Genomic DNA, 20,853 nt, shown 5'->3' on the forward strand with positions numbered 1-20,853 from the left:
TGAAGCGGATTGCGACTTGGTGGAGTTGAAGATGCGGGAGGTGCTAGAGTTGCAGACAACAGCTGAAGAAGAAGGCGTGTCATTGCTGGAACGATTTGCGGAGGTGAACTGAGACGGGGAAAGTTGAATGCTGAAAAACGATTTGCGGAGGTCCATTGCTTCAACTTTCCATGGCGATGAAAGGTACCGCATCCCCGGTTCATCGGAGGTGTAGTCCAAGTTACAGAGAGCAATGCTGAAAAACGGCATCCTCGTAAATTCGATATTTCATTTTTATGCTTGTGCTTAATGACATGTCAATTGTCAAAAAACCTAAGAATACCGTAATACAATATCTAAAAAGTGAGGTACTGTATTTATCCTTAAATTAAATTAATTATTATTTAATTATTTATAATTATTCCATTATATAAAACAAAAATATAATGACAAAAGTCATCTCTTACTCCTTCACTCTATTGCCCAAAGGCTGTGATGATTTATTTATTATTTTTTTTGTTTTATTTTATTAAACTAAATATATTATTATTTATATATTTTTATTTATTTTAAATAGATCTTTTTTCCCAATAATTTTTTAATTAAAAATTTACCTTTTGCAATTTTTTTTCTATATAATAATTTACCTTTAACAAGCCACACAACGTAGGGGCTCCTTTGTTAGTACTATATGGTTAAAAACGTTTAAAAATGAAAAATGAAACAATAAAGTAGTTTTCGGATCCCCACTGCCCTTATGTACAAGATTCTGTGAAATGTTGAATTGAACAAATTGCACTACTTGGGGCAACCTATTGGAGGGTACATGTTAAGGGTGGTTCCTTACTTTTAATTCCACCTCTTGTCATTATGGGTGTTCATTCAGTCCGTTTGGAAATAAAATTTAACCGATATTTCAATTAGGCCATTTTCATCAACCGAACTAAATCGAACTAAACTTGAAAATTGAACCGAATTTAAATTGGCAAGATTGGTTAGTTAAAATATAAATATATGTTATATTTATATTAATAATTATTATTAAAGTAAATCAATATTAATAATTAAAATACATATCGTATATTGTTATTAGTATGCATAATAATATTAATATATATTAATGTTAATATTAATATCAATGTCTATAATTAAAATATAAACATATGCATTTATTTTGGTTAATTCGAATTTCTATTCTATTTGATTGATTTTTTAAACCAAACCAAAAACCGATATTTTGGTTTCATTAGGTTTTCGGTTTAATAACCAAATTTGAACACCCCTACTTGTCATATTCAGAATAACTACAGTTTGAAGATCCAGAATATGCAGGAATTATATTCTTTGCTGCCACGTCATATAATAATAATGGGGTTCGACTATGATTTAGAAAATATATGATATGGGAAAACAACTGACCAATAAATTGGAATCATAAACGTGGTAGAGAATAAGGTGTTATTTATCAAAATTGGATGGATTTTGATCGATCAAAACTCTTTCCATATCTTATATTTTTTGCATCATAGATTTTCCCATAATAATGACCATTTTTTTCTTCATGGGGACACAAAATGGGGTAGCCCATCCCCCTCCCTTAATACCCCAACCGTGGTGGTAGTGGCCTAGTGGGATTTATCCTAGGTCTCTCACTCCAACCAAGTAGAGATCCTACCAAATGAGTCACCAACTCACCATGTAATAATGGCCTAATTAATGACAGTATTTGATTTTTGGGTCATTTACTAAAACACTCTCTATATTTCATGGAATTATTAAAACCTACTTTATAGAATTATAGTTTACATTTTACTAAAACACCCCTTATAGTTTGCAACCAATTTACCTAATCAACCTTCTATCAAGAATCTTTTATATTGTTGTCTGAAAATGGTAACTTAAACACCTACATTATGTGAAAAATGTTAAAGGGCATGGACCTATGCTGTTTTATTCTGAAATTATCCCTAGCACATCATATTGAGCTTCTAAAATGAACAATTGTTTGATTTTCAGATCTACCACACAATGTTTGATTTTTGTATAATGAAGAGAGAACGGTGCATACCTAGTTATTAGTTAATTTGCAACATGTCTTCCTTCAAATAGAGAATGAAATTGATCGAAAATAATTTTCCCAATGTTTTATTAGGGGTAAGAGTGATATTTCCATTTATATTTTTTGTATATTATATTGGTCCAAAAAGATCCTAAGGTCAAAATTGTCATTTTCCATTTTAACCTAATGGAAGGTCGACTAAGCAAATCAATTGCGAAATGGGGTTGTTTTAGTAAAACTCAAACTATAGAGTAGATTTTAGTAAACCCCTAAAACTACAGGGGGCGTGTTAGTAAATGACTTTAAGGGGGTGTTCATTTTGAGAGGGGGGAAAGTTGGTCAATGGGGTTTTGGTTCCCATTGACCAAGAAATTCATGTTCTTTTTTTTTCAGATTTATGTGGGGATGAGGGAAAGTTATAGGACCTATTTGGCAATGTTTTGTGAGAGTGTTTCTATCGTTCCTGGTGTTCTCACGAAGTAGGAACACGTTTGATACAAAAAAAGGAAAGAAATAAGCTATTCTCGCGTGAGTACAACCCCCAAAGAATGATAAATCGACACTCTCAAAGAATGTTTTCCCAGAGAACACGCAGTTCTCACAACGTTAGTGCATGTTAACGAACATGTGCCATCGATTCCCATGTGAGAGAAGGGGTATGTTTGGTGTTTCATGCAAAATGATAGAAATAAGCCCTAAACGATCACCTTTCATTCATTCGACACTACCTCATTGCCGCTGCACAACTTAGAGGAGGGAACTCCCTTGGCTCCTGCTGCATCAACAACTGAATGGTGAGCGAACAGTACAAAGCTTTGATGACATTTTTGGTCGGATTCACATAAACAAGTAGGTGTATTCCTTCTCATTGTACCTAGTTTACTCGTCATTGCTTTGGCTAGATTCACCCAAACTAATCTCCAACAACAATCAACCCTAACAGATGCTGAGTTCCATCATTTGAATTCGCTTGTTCATATTATTTTTTTACTTTATTGGATATCTTGAAATGTGGGGTTTCTATTATGTCGATTGACTGGGGTTTCTTTTCATTTGAATTCATCATCCAAAAACCATTTTTGTTTTTGTAGAACAAAAATGCGTTCTTGAAAAAACATTTTGCCAAACACCTCTATTACTCCTGAGGACAAGAAATAAAATTATTGTTCTAGAATAGGAATTTCCAAAAGAACAGGAACAAGTGGGAACATTGCCAAATACGGCTACAAGTTGGGTTGGCCCGAGTCAATAGTTTATACTGTTTCAGGCTTGGTCTTTGGATTGGGCCTATTGAAAATTTGACAAATTCCCAACCCTAGCTTGAAAAAGTTGCACCCATATTTTCCTGGGCATCACTTACCTGGGCAAGTGATACTCATCTCTTGTGTGGATAAATAACTTTCCCACATGAGGGGAAAGTTGCCAACACTTGAATGAGACAAAAATGCCCCTTTTAATAACAGACTTATATGGACAAAATGGTCATTACCCTATTTACCTGATAAATAAAAATAACATGGGGTAACCTTGGTAACCTTAAATAAAACAAGATGGATAATCGGATAACTGCATTTACCTAGATAATAAGTAACTTACCTAAAACCTAACGGGGCTAAATAAAAGATTATTTTGGGGAAAACAAAAAAACCCCGCGAAACTGGAACACATGTTTGTCTTTTTGTTTTCCTCTCTTCTCCACTGTCCTCTCAACCATTTTCCTTTGGGGTTTCCGATTTCGATCATACTTTCCATCGGTAATAGATTGTTACTGGCTTAGCTTCTCTCCAATCCATCCAGCTCCATAGATCAATCTTCTTTTATTCCCATGTATTTGATTAGGGTTTTTTTTTCCAGCCTTTTCCATTGGAAGTCCCAGCATGTCCACTTCACAAAATTTATAGTCAAGTAAACTAGAGCTTGATTTTTTTTTTATAGCAAAAGATGAGCTACACAAATCTGGGGGTAGCTCTTCCCCTTACATCCACATCACAAATAAAAAGAAAATCACTAAACCTAAATTCACTATTGCACTCCCGATTGTTAAGAGCTTTACGTGCTAACTAGTCTACTGCTTGATTTGCTTCTTGATATGTATGCTTGAATTTGATATTTAAGTTGAAAAAATCAACTAGGATCTGGCATTCTTTGATGACACTTTCCATTCTCGACGGAGGCGATAATCTACCATTGAGGCAGTCGATTACTAACTTAGAGTCACCTTCGACGATGGTTTTTTTATCCTTGTAGTTAATAGCCATATTAATGGCCTCCCAAGCTGCCCAAGCTTCTACGAGGTTGATAGACTATATTCCAATTCCAATAGCTTTAGACTCCAGGACATTGCCTTGATGGTTCCTAACTATACAACCAATTGCACATTTACCAAGATTCGAGCAAGAGGCATCAAAGTTAATCTTGATGCAGTTGTGTTTGGGCCTGAACCACTCAACGTGGGTTAACAGTTTTCTGTTGTTGTTAACCAAACAAGAGGACACCTCTTTAATCTCATTACAGTATGCAAAGGCTCTATAAATGATGGTCTTCGCATCGCTAACGCGACCATTAAAACACTTACTGTTTCTATTCTTCCAAATGAACCAAAAGACACAAGCAAATTTCTCTCTGATGTAGCTGTCTTTGAAGTTACCAAAAGGTTTGCATAAAATAGCCCACCACCTGTCCACATAGGAAGAAGAGCCCACAGGAATTAGCAGCTCCTCCGAAAGGCTACTCCAAACTTGCTTAGCCACACTACAATTAATAAAAAGGTGGTCGATATTTTCAACTTCCCCACAAAAGACACAAGCAGGATCCAGTCTAATACCCCTAGAAATGAGGTTGTTTTTTGTAGGAAGTTTATTATTAAGTAAAAAGAATAGGAAAATTTTAAATTTTGGAGGAAGCATGAGCTTCCAAAATTTTTTTTGATAGCTAAAAGCAGTATCTGCACCACTATTAAAACGACACTCCTCCTCATAGATTGATTTAACAGAGAAGTTCCCATCAAGGGTGAACTTCCAAACTCTTTTATCTTTAAGATCCTCATGGGGAAATTATGATGGGTTTTATAAGTTGCAATGCCTAGTGGTTGACAAGCGAAATAATGTTATCCTCTTCCCAAATTCTTCTTTCAAAATAAATTACCCTACTAATCGTTATGTCCTCATCAATAGGATCACTACTGTCTCTCAATTCAATCAGTGGGCCTTCTCCAGCCCAAGAATCCATCCAAAAATTCACACTCCTACCATTACCAATCCTCCACATAGAACCCCTTTTAGTAAGATCTCTTGAACTTATAATACCTCTCTATGCCCAAGACCATCCTTTCTTCTTATTTGCATCCTAGAAATTATTGTTCCTAAGATATTTATCATTTACCACCTTGACCAAAAGATTATCCTGACAATTTAAAATTTTCCACCCTAGTTTAGCAAGAAGAGCTTTATTTAGCCATTTGAAGTTCTTCACACCAAATCCACCGCACATTTTGGGAGTACAAACCCTACTCCATTTAACAAGATGAATGGGGATTTCGACCACTTTCTTTTGCCCAAAGGAAATCCCTTCTGTCTTTTTCTAAATCAGCAACAACACTACTTGGGATTTTAAATGATTGCATTACAAATTGCGGAACCATAGAAGAAGAAGAATTAATTAACGTTAATTTTCCAACGAGTGAGAAAGAATGTATTTTCCAACTTGCAAGTTTGTTAGACATTATCTCTTTCAAGAATTTAAAAGTATCCTTAGAAACTCTACCCTCAATGATAGGGGCTTCAAGATAAGTCTTATTCCTACTCCCAATTGGAATTTTGAGAATTCGAGCCATCACCTTTTGGAGTCTAAAGGGGATGTTATTGGAGAACATAATGGCCAATTTAAGATAATTAGGAAGCTGGCCCAAAGCTTTAGTAAATCTATCCAAATTCTCCTTAATTTTGAGGCAAGCATTGATTGAGGCCTTTGCAAATATAATGCAATCATTTGCAAACTGAAGAATTGGAATTGTCGAACCTTCCCTAGAGGCTTTATAGCCCACATCATTTGTGCCACATTCAGCCTCCATATTAAGATTGCTTGAAAGAGCCTCAACACAAAGGACAAAGATGTAGGGGGACAAGGGGTCACCTTTCTGAATCTCCACTGGCTTTGATGACTCGGGTGGGAGAGCCATTTATTAGAATCTGGAAGGAAATGGAACTAATGCATTCCATGACCCAATTAATCCATTTGTCATGGAAACCAAATTTAACTAGAACTTTTCTGGTAAAATCCCATTCCAACCTATCATATGCTCTCCATGTCAACCTTACAAGCTAGCATCCCTTGTTTGCCTTTTTTCTTTTTCATAGTGTGCAACATATCATGGACAATAAGAATGTTGTATGTGATTTGTCTATTAGGTATAAAAACACTCTGGAAGGGGGAAATAATGTCATCCAGAAACTGTTTGATTCTATTCACAAGGATTTTAGAGATGGTCTTATAGATGACATTACAAAGGCTGATAGCCCTGAAATCATTGATCCCCTCCGAGTTTTCACACTTTGGGATAAGCGTAATAAAATTCCTATTTAAATCACCATTCAACTTCCCATAATGAAAAAAAGGCTTTGACAGTTTTACATACAACATCCCCAACAGTATTCCAGTATTTCTTAAAGAAAAATACATCAAGACCATCAGGTCTCGGGGCCTTCATATCCTTCATCGAAAGCAGGGTGTTATGGATCTCTTCATTTGTAACCTCTCTACATAGATTATTGTTAAGAATTTTAGAAGCACACCAATCTATATTTGAAATGAACCTGTCTACTTCCGAAGTGCCCTCGAATTAAATCTCTTTTCAAAACTGCTACAAAACAGCTCCTTGATCTCCTCAGCATCTTCAATTCAGAGTCCATCTTTATTTCTGATTTTTCTAATTTTGTTCTTATTTCTCCTAATTGTTGTAGTAATGTGGAAGAACTTATTATTTTTATCCCCAAGTTTAAGCCAATCCACTCTGGAATTTTGAGCCCAATAAATCTCTTCTTTAGCAAGAGTGTTGTTGAGAAGTTTCTGGAGAGCTTTCTCTTGATTGATGAGACTTTTGTTATTTGGATCCCTTTCTAAATTTTCTTGGATCACCTCGATTTTTAATAATTCTTCTTTTCTTTTTTTGATATTCTCAAAATGATGTTTAGTCCAGTATTTGAGCTCTTTAACAAGGTTATTTCTTTTCTTACAAAATTGCCTGTCTCTAGAACCATTAATGTTGATATCCCAAGCCCTTTTGATCATGTTGTCAATACTAGGATCAAGGCACCACATGGCTTCAAATCAAAAAGGTCCAAGACCAAAAGAAGCCCGAGAATTAGTATCAAGTATCAAAGGTGTATGGTCGGAAGCCAAAAAAGGTAGATTTGTTAGCCTACAATTATTAAATTCACATCTCCATTCGAAAGGACCCAATCAATCATTTCCTTAGTCATTTCCTTAGTAGAACTATTCTTCCAAGTGAATTGACCTCCTTACATATCTAACTCAATAAGATTACAATAGTTAACTAGTTGATTAAAATTCCTAGTATGAGAGGGCCTTACCTCCACACCACCTTTTTTATTTTCTCTCCTTCTAAGAGCATTAAAATCCCCATAACACACCATGCACCAAAAGTAATATCAACTATGTTTCTAATCCAATCCCACACCCTAATTTGATCAGTTTTTACAAGGAGGAGCATAAACAAATGTACTAAACCAGCTTTTGTTAGATTCCATATCAGTAATGTAAGTGTGGATAAGCCTATCATTTGTTAAAATAATATCAACAGAACAAGTAGAAGAATTCCATAAAAAACCAATAGGATCAACAAGATGACATTTATCAACTTTAAATGAAGACACAATTTTTTTGCTCTAATAGGATTAACTCTTGTTTCCATTAAACAACAAATACTAGGCTTAAATTGACTACATAATTCAGTAACTTGACGCCTAAGCTGGATTCTACCAGCCCCTCTTACATTCCAAATTAGGATTTTCATTTAGAACCCTTTGTCTCCTTAGGACCCTGCTCGTCCAGACCCACTTGAGCAACAAAGATATCAGCATTGAAATCTGAAGTCCCAGGGTCAAAGTTATCGAATGCCATCCAGCTATTATTCTCTTGACCATCCCACTCTTCTTCCATGTCTTCTTCATTGACACCTTCATCATCTTCAAGTTTCGTTCCTGCATTATCACCCTCTTCCTTATCATTTGTGCCATAATTGTTATCAGTCCCTGAAAATTTGCCATCAACCCCGCATCCAATAGGCTCACAAACAATAGGCGGGTTATCGTATGAAGGAGGTTCATTATGCAAGTTTTCCTTCTTTTGAACCCGGTGAGCCTTTTTGTTAATCATTTTATCTGGAAGTATTGAAGCAAACATTGGATTAATGAAGCGAGCAGTATAACCCTTAGCTTGATCAACTCTTTGTTGTTTCAGATGGGAGTGGTTGGGAAATTTAATGGGAACCTAAGTTTGTCTAGTTCTTGTTACCTAAATAGGCTGCTTGAGCCGCTCACCTTTGATAGAACCAGGATTTTGTTTCCTATTCACAATAGTCCATCCACCCACATCTTTTTTAGTATTACTCGTAGCACACTGGTAATACTTGTGACCTTGCCAACCACACACAGTGCAAAGATCATGAACGTTTTCATAGAAAACTCTAAGTTTGTCATTGTTACCATTATTAGTGACTGGAATGTCCAAGATGACCTGTTTAGTGGTGTTTATATGAATGCAAACACGGGGAAAAAGAAAATGTGAAGCCCTCTTCGTATCCCTATCGAGTTTGATAACTGCTCCCACATCTCTGAGAATGATTTCAAAATCTTCTTTGGACCAAAATTCCAAGGGCAGCCCTGGAATCCTGACCCAAAATCCGTCTCTTCTAGTTTGGCTTTAAGCGGATTAAAACCAAATCTCTATTTCATGAAAACTATGTGTTTCCCATTGATGACCCACGGACCCTCCTTGAGAATCCAATTGAGGTCATCCTCAGGCGAGAAAAAGAAAAGGTAGAACCCGTTGCCAAGGATTTGGATGTCCAGCTTGCTGAATCTTTAATTTTATCAACCAGAACTTTGAGAGGTTCTGGGTCTCCGAGGAACTTAGCAAACAGACAAAAAGCACCCTTGATAGGGGTGGATTCCAGGTGAGCCAAACTGAATTGTATAAGGCTCAGCTCGATTTTAATCACGAGCCAAGCTTCAACAACTCGTGAAAAACTTTGGCTGATTGCCACCCTAGACTCCACCCTTGCTCTCCACGAACTTCTTCCCTTGGAGCTCTTCGAGATTAATCGCGCGGTACACAAGACTTTATTGTCTTTCGAATTAACTTATTTAACAGCCTCCGAAAGGAAAGGTTCAGAAAGAGATCTCACATTATTCGATCTCCTCACATTATTCGAGCCACCAGTCCAGTCGTATGGGTGGACCCAGCAGAGGAAGCCATCTGAGCAGAATGCGAAAAAATAATTTGATAGTTCTTGGGGGAAAAAAAGTCCCAATGGAACCCTTAGGCTCTATTTAAATTGGCTAAGGTCAAATTCCCATTACGCCTCTTCGACTTCTCCTCGAGAATACCGCCAAGTTGCGATTCTTCGAAACTCTTCTTTGGTATGCGTGGCTTATCATCATCATGCAGGAACTTCCTAGTAGACGCACATGTCGGAGTATCGACGATTACACTTTCCAAATAATCATCATCTCCAAGGATACTGTGCACCGCCTTCGGGCTGGTTGCACTGTTTCCTAACTAGAGCTTGATTTAAAAATGAATCATTCTCATTTATGAAACTGGCTTCATTAGCTGCTGGATCGAAATGAAACAAACCTCCTGTTTTTTAAGTTTCACTTCGCTTTCACGTCTTACTTTTCCTGGCAATCTTTAATATGCTTCTCTCCATAAACGAAGATCTTTGTAGAGATAGAAATTAGTGACAGAAAATTTGCTGTTAGGGTTTGGCAGCTGGTTTGGGAGGGAAGAACGAGAGGAAAAGCCGGAGCCCGGAGAGGGTTTGGAAGAGACAAAAAAGTTGAAATTAGCAGAGGACCACCGTTACCGTTAGTGCACGACGTGGCAACATGCTATGCACTCTGGGCAGGATTTGTGCCAAGTGGACAGCGAATTTTTCTCCCAATTTCTTTGGGGGTTCAAACTTCATATTTTGCCAGTACAGCCATCCCGCCCTCTCCGCTTCCAAACCAAAACAGAGGCTTTCTTTAATTGTGGCTCCAATTCACGGCGTGTAGAGAGTGGGTAGGAAATCCCGAGTGTCTTTAATTCCTTGAAAATTTTGATAACCCAGAATCTTCTCCCTCCCTCCCTCCCCGCTCTCTCTCTCTGAACGTAGTAGTCTCTCTTGCTTGATAAAATGAATGGCGAAGAAGGTGCAGTAGCTCATTTCCATCTCCTATTTTCCATCATCTACTGTTGGATCAAGAACTTCATAAGCTCACGTTTTCCATTTATGGGTCATTTTTGTAATAAGTTTCCTTATATCTTGCAGAAAAGTTTATATCGTTTAGGAAAGAAGTACCAGCTCACTGCATACTAAAGATCGAGTCCTTCTCCTTACTTGCAATGACCCAGATGGAGAAATATGTTTCTGGCGATTTCAAGGCTGGAGGTTATAACTGGTATGCTTGTCTTCTTAGTTTCTCAGTCTTCGCCTATCAATCATTTACTACAACAGTGTTTTTGGAGATTAATGAACAAAAAGTATAGTGGGTCATTGGCCTTTCAATCTCACATGGCTCCTGAAAGAAAGCAACATTTCTTATGAAAAGTAGTTTTTTGTCATTCGGGCTTCATTTCTTTCAGATATAATGGGAAAGAACAACGCAAATTTCTATAAATAAATAAATCAATAGTATTCTTTCAGCCATTTACAATGAAAAAGGGGAAGAAGCTAGAAAGTTGTGCTTGTCCACTCCTTTTTATATCCAATATAGCTAATAGCCTTGAGAAAAAAAAGGGTTTCTAGAGAAAAGTACATTAGTTTTGTAAGAAAGGCTTGGTGTGGAAATGTCTTACCTTTTCAACTGTATATCCATTATCATTTGTGATTGCAGGAAATTGATTCTATACCCAAACGGAAAGAAGGAGAGAAATGTGAAGGATCATATCTCTCTCTACTTGGCAATATCAGAGCCAAGTTCTCTTCCTGTTGGTTGGCAAGCTAATGTGATGTTCAAATTGTTTGTCTTCTCGATCAGCTCAAGGACCAATACATGATTGTAGAAGGTAGCATCTTCCCATACTTAATTCCAAGCCTCAAAAAGCTATTTATAATTGCTATATTTTGGTATCCAAATCCATCATATTTTGAATATCATGAACATCATCGTTTTATTATTCTCTATTTGCACCCTCGCTAATCTTGTATCCATGTAAACAGACCATATGTTATTCCTTTCTTCCCTAAGCTTATATATTGCTTTAATTTGAAATGTGAAAATTATGACAACTCCGGAAAGAAAAACAGTTATTTATCGAGTTTAAGCCCTTTATCTAGTTAACTTATTTATTTTCTCAACTAGTTTTTTATAACTATAAATATATAGAATTGAATTAGAAAACTAATAAACACAACCAACCACGCCTACTGATGTTGACCCACTAACAACTCATTTAGAAATTCTGCACATAAAAACCCCTACTCTACAAAACACAATCAACCTAAGGACATTTGATATATGGAGTAAACTATTTGACATGTGACAGTGAAAATTATGATCAAACTTTGGCATTGAATGGTGTTATGGGAATTCAAAGGTGATAGGCATGTTGGGGAGCTGAATCTGATGATAGCTGTTTTTCTGGCTGTGGGACCAATCATTTTGCTTCACACCAGCCATAAAGTGCACATAGCTTACAATCACTCTATTTCTCTCACTTGCATTCATGGCTCTGGTGTGGAGCAAAATTATTGCTCCCACAGACAGTAAAACAGCTATCAAAATATCAAATTCAGCCTATCTTTTTCCCAGCATGTTGCACCTCAAATTCTGTAAATCTACAAGGAAAAAGTAGTGCCCAAAAGAGTCCTAGTTAACTTACTCCATTTAGTGTGAAAATGATTTCAAGATTGTTGAGTGTTATAGTGTTGAAAGAGGATTGTTGCTTATGAATGAAAGTTGTGTAGAATAATGAATAGTTAAACGATTTCATGATTTACAAAATAAAGATGCTGAAGCAATTAATGATTCTAGGATATTCTTTAGATTTGGTAGATACTTATTAGAAAATCTTGAGATTAAGCTTCTGTGCCTTGTTGAGAACAGATTTAGGGTAACTAGACCTCCTAACAGATGCTAGGAATATTTTAAGGTAGGACCTATCTTTTTAGCCCTGCAACTATATGCTTTTGGTCCTGCTAGGCTCTCTGTCTACAGCTCGGGAAATTCCTATCAAGCCTCTGCTTTCATTTTACTTTGTTGCTTTCAAGTAATTGTGAAAGACAATGTTGAAGAAAGAAAAGGCATCTCTAACCCTAGTAGTGTTTGGTGGATCTTCAGCCTTTTGCCCACTTTGCTTTCCTGTATTTCGATTTTCAATTACCTTGTCATTCTTATAAGCTAGCGTTATTGTATATAGGTACCAAAAGGGCACCAAGCCGCTTTCATGCGATGATGACCAAACGGGGTTTCACCCATTTAATCTCACTTGAGACTTTCAATGACCCTTCCAATGGATACCTTGTTGAAGACACATGCTATTTTGGAGCAGAAGTTTTTGTTTCCAAAAATCATGGAGAAGGGGAGTGTTTGTCCATGACGAAGGGGCCGGTTTCCTGTAGCCATACTTGGAAGATAGAGAAGTTCTCTTTGTTGTGTGAAAAACAATACTCTAAAGAATTCAGTGTTGCGGATTTTCCATGGTATATATAATAGTTTTTGCTCTTCTCCACCACTTTGCTTCACTCTAGCATCTTTAATGTGTAATTTTTTTCTAAATTCTTTATTTCAGGAAGATTCTCCTATATCCAAGAGGTGATTCAAAAGAAAAAGACAGGAGCCTCTCCTTGTACTTGACATTCGCTGATTCAGCATCACTTCCTTTGGGGAAGAAAGTATATCTGGACCTTGTCTTCGGGTCAAGGATCAGATCCGTGATATACATTGGGACCATCAAGGTAATTTGTTGAAATATATGCTGACTGATAATTTGATATAGATAAGGTATGGTTGGTGTCAGCCAGTTGTGAGTTGAGATGCTCTTCAAATGCCTCTATCAGCTTTGTGAGGTTAGGAGACAACTCAACCTGTGGGCTCAATCCTCATCAACCTATATGATGGAGGGATTTTTATCTCATAGCGCCAGCGTTCATGTAGATGCATGAACACTCTGATCCTCATGAACCTTACCCGGTGATCTATTTTTGAACAAAAAAGCAAAAAAAATAAATAAATAACGGATGCAAGGTTCAATGTACCGATAAACCCCTTGCATTGTATCAGGCTGTGTCGACACATTGATCCTTGGGTTGGATGCAATCTGATTTAATACCGATTTGAACAGGTTGGACGGTCCAATAAGACATTGAATTGGATTAGTCCAGTAAAAAATACTCGTCAGATTGGATTGGACCTAATCCATCTGTAATGGACTCATGTTGGATCTGATTTGGATGGACCAATACCCGGTCCATTGACAGCCCTAGTCAGGCTGAGTCTTGGCCTCTGGGTCTTATCATGGGCCAGGCCTGGGCTGGCTTAGCACTGGACTCAAAACCGGATCTGACTAAACTGGCCTGCACTCTGGGATGTATGTATATTCGAGTGGTTGAGTGTTATATCCGAGAGAGAGAGAGAGAGAGAGAGAGAGAGAGAGAGAGAGGAAAACCAATGGACAAACAATTTGAACGGTCATCTTGACTTGATGCCAAATCAAGTATGAACATTATACGGTAAGGATTTATATCTATAATTCTATATATTCATAAAATTATGGTCCCCTTTCATGAATGACTCGCCTTGTTTGTGGAGAATTGCACCATGCAGAATCCAGTAGAGTCTATACGAACTTAAGCTTTAAGCCTTTGTTACTAGTTAAAAAGATTCTAGTTAATTTGTATTTGCCTTCTTTCTTAATGGGTGCTAAATTTGACTCATTTACAGCTAAGCGTTGGTTCGACAAGACAGGTTATAGTTGGGGTTGGGCCGAGTTCATGCCACTTAGTTCTCTGAAAGATAAGTCGAAGGGCTTCTTAGTGAATGATCTCTGCATCGTTGAAGCACATATCCAATTCATTGGAGTCGTTAATAATTTGTCCTGAGTATATATTAAGGTCTTGTTTTCATTTCTTGGTTTTGTTGACAAATTTCAAAACGTTTAACAGGTTAGCGAGTTAAGTATCTAGATGTGGACAATTGTGTTTATATATTTTGATGCAGATCAGTAGATTTGCCTTATTTATTACCTTTCTCTGCAGTCTGCAGTCTGCAACTCTGCATTACAAATACAAATAGGACATTCTTATTTGTTTTCTTGGGTTTGAACACACCTTGTGGTATAGTGCAATGTCGTGTATGGATCAGAGAAGCTTTTATCAAGAGTTCAGACATGCCTGTCTCAAATCATTCATGGGGCTTTTCTGTGGCAGTTAGGGGTTGTTTGATAATCCCTGAACTGGCTGAACTAAATGGCTTATTGCTTTGTGCTAATAGGATATTGATATATTTAGGAGAATCGAACTTCAGACTTTCAAATGCCACCAAAATTTTTATCCTACTTTAAATCTACACATTACAAGATATATTCATAAGAATTCCTATAACTACTTGAACTCCTAACATGGTTCTCCCGGAAATTGATCTGGCCTCACGATCTAATTAAGGCCCCGTTTGGTTGGCAGGAGTAGGGATCTGGAATTGGCTATTCTGATTTCAGCTGTTTGGTTGGCAGAATTGGATTTCCATTCCCGTTCCTGCTGGAATAGCATTCCCCTATTTGAGGGAATGGCCATTCCTCCCCCTCCCTTAGGAACGAAATCTCATTCCTGCTGATTCCAATTCCCATTCTCATTCCTGTTTGAATCAAACAGATTATGGGAGTAGGTCATTCTGATTCTGAAAGATTTCGATTTTTTCAATTCGAACTTATTCTAAATTCCCAAATTACAGTTATATCTAAAATCTACCAATTTTAAGAAATTAACACTATTCTGATTGTGTTTTTTTTTCCACAAATAATGACCATCAAATCCATAGAAGCTAACTCATCTAATTTTGTTTGCTAAAATCTTCCTATGACAATAGAGTCAATGTTTTTGAAAAAAATTCTGAAAAATCATACATAGAAAAAATGCAAACTTAAATTTTAGAATATAAGCATAACATTTAATGATTTAAAGTTAATATTTTTGAGAGAATGACGGTTCAGCCTACTGTCAGAAGGTGAGAGTGTTTGACATTTTAAATTATTATAGATCTACAATAGAGTTCAGAATTCTACAGTCCGCTGTAGAGTATTTTTTTGATTTTTTTTGATACACATGAACTGCATGTAAGAATTAAACACCTTTTGGATCTGTGAGAATGTAGTCTTAGCTCTTCTTTGACCCTAATGTGGCAGGATCTAATTTGCCTTGGTGACTTTTGTTCGCCAACTAGTATGTTGCTTGATTCCCTTCTCGATGCGATTGATGATACTTGATTGCACACATTTCTTCCTTAAACAGGCCCTCATTTCTGCAACTATCGAATTTTTACCTATCGGACCTGCCTCAATTGAGTCTCTCCATTGATTTTTTTTTGCAATACATCCATTTGCACAACTTTTATTCTCCTTCCTCGAGGCATCAAAATTGATTTTGATCCCTCTTGGATTTGGGGGTTCCATTTCACCCCTCTAACTTACTATTCTTCCTACTTCCATTGTCTTGAGCTTCGTTGAAATCTCTAATGCTCTCAAAAGCCATTTTAAATTTTAACTATTTCAGACGGTTTGAATCAATGTTTTAAAAAATGACTTAGAAATAGAAGTGTTCTGGCCACCGGTTTTCGGGTTGATGGTTCGAATGTCCTGTTCAAACGGACGACCTGTTCTGACAAAAAACGGTCAAAAACTGTTGAACGGGTTGACGGGATCAACAAGTTGATGACCTAGGTCAATAGGTTACTGGCTTTTTCAATGGTTTTAGGGTAAAATGGAACCGTTGCCCAAACGATTCCCAGACCAAATGATTCGACCGTCCGAGTCAACAACGGTTCGAAAACCATGGTTTGAATAATCTATTATTAAAAATTGAAGCAAATAGATATGTACCATATCAAAGTGCTTCAAGCACTTAAACAATTTAAGCATATGTTGAATTCTCAATATGTTAATTTATCTATCTTCATGTTGTACCACTTCATCAACTTACTACTTTTGTTTTTTAATTTGCAACCAACCAAAATTGGATACTTTATATCAATGTGTTATTTAGTTTTTTTTTTCATTTTAATGTTTTTTATATGAAGCATACTCCTAATTGATGCAGGAGGTCATCATGTACCACTTACAAGATGGTTAAGGAAAGGCAGTTTGGCTCCACCTTGGCTCAATGTGTACAACTCACCACCTTTTAAAACTATGGTTTTAGGGTTAGGAATCGAAGACCAATTGTATTCTTATTTCTTCTTCACTGAAAATTGTGCTATGTGAGCTCTTTTCTGCAACTAGGTCATTAGGTATTCAGAAGGCCTTTGTTTCTTTTAAAAGTTAATAATTTGTTCAAGTATAGAAGATTACCTATTAGCAGTTAATAAACTATCAGAAAGGTTTAAAACACAAAGCAGTATACAAAAATATCTAAAAAAGCAAATTAAATGTGTCTTCTAAAAGGGGTTGTTCCTGGGTTCAAATGAGGTTTCTTAAAATTTCTCCCCAGTGTGCTGAGGTGTGTGCCTTTTAAAACGCTGAATGGTATTATAACAATTATTTTTGTTGTGATATTTCGACAATTCATAAATTATTCAATATTGCTCTTGTTATTTGATTCCTCTTTCAAATTGGCTTCCTTCTCAGCTTATTTTTGAGATTCTGTAAAGTTGAGATCGTTCAATGAGTAAGACTTTGACATAGTTCCTTGTTATCTTTTCTCACACTTCTTTCTTTTTTAATAGAAACATAGTATCTTATCTCCAAGTCAAAGGATTGCCGACTATGATACCATCCTATTTTTATAGATAAAATGAAATTCAAAAAAAAAAAAAAAAGAATAAATGAATCCTCCTCCTAGAGGGTGAAGGACCTCTTAAAAGCACTAAACAAGAAACCCTTACTCATTTAGAAATCCTAAATCCTGCACATAAAAACACACTACCCCACTAAACACAGACAACTCAAGGTTTTTAGTAATTAAAAATGAATCTACAGTAGCTACACCTCCTAACAGATGCTACGAATGAATGTAGGGCCTATTACCAAAAAAAAAGAAAAAAAGAATGAATGTAGGACGACCTACTACTACCACTAGGGTATTTTAGTAATTAAACTCTCGTAATTACTTCCTCTGTAAAAACAGATGCAACTCATTTAATACCTCCTTCAATCAACAGCCTTCCCACGCTTATTAAGGCCACTGCATGCAGCCACAGACTCTCAGACTTCCGATCGAGCATACTCTCTCTCTCTCTCTCTCTCTCTCTGAGGTGATCGTTATGGCAAAGCCTAGCTTCTCTCGCTTGTCACTTGTTCCATTGTTGTTAGTGGCGTTGGTGAATGTAACTTCGGGGCAAGGTGGTGGTGATGGTGAAACGTTTGGGCCTGAACGAGGAGCGGGAGGAACCAGAAGAGAACTGGTGCCAGCCTTGTTCATATTTGGAGACTCTCTCATCGATAATGGCAATAACAATAACCTCCCGTCTTTCGCCAAAGCCAACTACTACCCTTACGGCATTGATTTTCAAGGTGGCGCCACTGGTCGCTTCTCTAACGGCTATACCATGGTCGACGAAATCGGTGCGTCTCTCTCTCTCTCTGTTTTCTGTTTGTCTGTGTTTCTTTCTTTCTTTCTTTCTTTCTCTCTCTCTCAAAATACACAAGTAGCGGATGATATTGATGAACTAATTTATGATATTTGTTGCAGCTGAGCTGTTGGGTCTTCCTCTGATTCCGGCCTATTCAGAGGCTTCTGGAGAAGAAATGCTTCATGGAGTAAACTACGCCTCCGCCGCTGCCGGAATCCTCGACATCACCGGTAGAAACTTTGTAAGTTGCATCACTGAAAAGCACTTTTCGGGTTTCAATACCGAGCCGGTTTGCAGTGGGGTCCGGGTAGATTCCGCCTTGATCTTTTTTTCTTGTCAATCCAGATTCACCTCAAACCCACCTGTTTGTCTTCAAATTGAGTTAATTGAATTCTACTACGTACTGAATTTGTGAGGAGCAGATCCCGCTTCGGGTGGAAGGTGAAACATTTCAACTTTAAAGACGATCCATTATTTGACCCAATCGGATGAGGGCTTATTGTCACTCCGACCCGACCCGACCCATCTCTAGCTCTAGCATGGAGGGAGTCCCGAGTCCGGATCTCCTAATTACAAGTTTAGAAGCCACGCAAGGCACTCCAGTAGATCACAGATGCACAAACCAACAATGCTACTACCATTGTGATCAGCAAATTCTCTCCTGCATGCAAGCGGAGGTCATTGAGGAGACCGGATCTGCTTCTCACATAGGGCACTTTACAGTGACCTCACAGGCACATGCCGCACATCCCGTCATACATTGGGAATATCTCCCGTACTTGTACATTATCATATTCTCAAATGCATGATGAGATGTGTATATGAGATGGATGTGAGGCGCCTCACACCGATTTCACAGGTACATCCCACTGTTTATTGGAACATCTCCCGTATTTATGTATTATTATTTACTGGAGATGTTTTCAATGCACGATTGGATGTGCCTGTGAGGCGCCATGTTTGAGTCTACTCCTCACCCATAGCGCCTCACACTGACCTAAAGGTACATTCCAATGAAAAACCGTTCGCACAGCTTCCGTACTCACACCGTTCGCACGGACTTTTTCCCAATGAGAAAACGTAAACTGTGTGAGAGTCTTACGAGAATTGAAGCCGATTTCTTGGAAAATCGAAATTTCTTGAGAAGGGCTGCAAGGCTGGGTCCCATCATTAATATGATAGTCAGAGTCGTCGGATTAGCATACGAGAGTCTAATTAATTCTGATTTTAGTTTTACGAGAGAACCATTTTTTGATCGTCCAGATACCGTGCAGTCAATAGATTTTCTCAACATGTTACACCTTACACGATAGTTCAATAGGCTCTCCATGTTACTGTGCTAAGGAACATTTACTACTGTCAGATGAACTGACCGCTCTTCAATGTGTAAGTAATTACATACAACAGGAGTCATTAATAGGGGAGCTCCTGCCTCGTACTTGACTTCTTCTCTACGTTACACATCACGAGGTCTATAGTCCTCCTTAATCCGGCCGGCTACTCTGTTTCCAAGTGGTGGCCCACTAATTAATGTCTAAGCCACATCTTGATTAAATAAGTGGTCTGTTCTATGTGAGCAGGTGGGACGAATACCGTTCAACCAACAGATACGCAACTATGAGAACACTCTTGATCAGATAACGGATAATCTAGGGGCGGACGATGCAGCGCGATCGATCGCACGGTGCATATTCTTTGTAGGCATGGGAAGCAACGACTACCTCAACAACTATCTCATGCCCAACTACCCAACTCAGAATCAATACAGCAGCCAGCAATTTGCCGATCTCTTGGTTCAACAGTACACTACCCAACTCACGGTAAGTTAAGCCTTATGGCCACTTTTTAACAAAAAAACCCGCTGAGTCGATTCAATATTTTAAATACAGCGAGTGAGTGAGTGATTGAGTGCGAGTCATAAATAATAGACCTTGTTAACTCAAACTGGTTCATTAGAGACTATACAATCTGGGAGCTCGGAAATTTGTGGTGGCTGGGCTTGGGTTGATGGGCTGCATTCCGAACATACTGGCGCAAGACCAAAACGGCCGGTGCTCGGACACCGTTAACCAGCTTGTCCTTCCGTTCAACTCCAACGTCAAGACGATGATTAACAATCTCAACGCCGATCTCCCCGGTGCCAAGTTCATCTACATTGACGTCTACCGGATGTTCTACGACATTCTCACTCGGCCTACAAACTACGGTATGTATTATTATATGTTTGTTTGTGTTTTCTGCGGTTTAGGTTTTAACTTTAAAATAATTGGCAAATGGAATTACAAGGCATCAAGGCAAATTGGTGAATGTTTGATTTGATCTGAATTCTGATGGTAGGGTTTAGCGTGATAGATCGAGGATGCTGTGGAGTTGGGCGAAACAGTGGGCAGATAACATGTCTGCCGTTTGAGACACCATGCTCCAACAGGAACCAGTACGTGTTCTGGGATGCATTCCATCCAACAGAAAGGGTGAATGTCATTATGGGAAGGGAATCTTTCAGTGGAAATTCCAAATATGTGTATCCCATGAACATACAGCAGCTTGCAAATCTTGATCTACCAACCAACTAGAAACTCTCCTTCTTTCTCTCTCTCCCTCTAATTGTGTTGTGTTGTTATTGTTATGGAAGAGATACTGAGATAATGTTTTCTTCTCTGCATTTCCTGAGTAAGAAACATAGAACAGGGAATTTTGAGTTTTTGATCTGGAAACGTGCAGCCTCTTTTTTTCTTAATAGGGGAGCAACTTGTGTGGACTTGGATTGAGAATTTGTTAAAATTTAAATGATCTCAGCCCAAATGCCCAAATCTT

At 37.8% G+C, this 20,853-nt stretch overlaps 2 protein-coding genes across 2 annotated transcripts; both read left to right on the plus strand.

The window, feature by feature from the left end:
* Positions 1–9,765: 9,765 nt before the first annotated feature.
* Positions 9,766–14,340, plus strand: LOC104603404 (MATH domain and coiled-coil domain-containing protein At3g58250-like). The gene is made up of 4 exons (XM_088897022.1): positions 9,766–10,470; positions 10,590–10,719; positions 11,155–11,326; positions 14,203–14,340. The coding sequence occupies exons 1-3, from the start codon at positions 10,455–10,457 to the stop codon at positions 11,315–11,317; spliced, it is 309 nt and encodes a 102-aa protein (XP_088753148.1). The 5' UTR covers positions 9,766–10,454; the 3' UTR covers positions 11,318–11,326; positions 14,203–14,340.
* Positions 14,341–17,664: 3,324 nt separating this feature from the next.
* On the plus strand, positions 17,665–20,745 carry LOC104603259 (GDSL esterase/lipase At1g71691-like). Its single transcript, XM_010267252.3, has 5 exons — positions 17,665–18,031; positions 18,159–18,280; positions 19,620–19,859; positions 19,996–20,245; positions 20,377–20,745. The coding sequence occupies exons 1-5, from the start codon at positions 17,731–17,733 to the stop codon at positions 20,610–20,612; spliced, it is 1,149 nt and encodes a 382-aa protein (XP_010265554.1). The 5' UTR covers positions 17,665–17,730; the 3' UTR covers positions 20,613–20,745.
* Positions 20,746–20,853: the final 108 nt, after the last annotated feature.

This window comes from Nelumbo nucifera, chromosome 2 (genome assembly GCF_055504915.1).
Source record: "Nelumbo nucifera cultivar China Antique chromosome 2, China Antique-T2T, whole genome shotgun sequence".
NCBI lineage: Eukaryota > Viridiplantae > Streptophyta > Magnoliopsida > Proteales > Nelumbonaceae > Nelumbo > Nelumbo nucifera.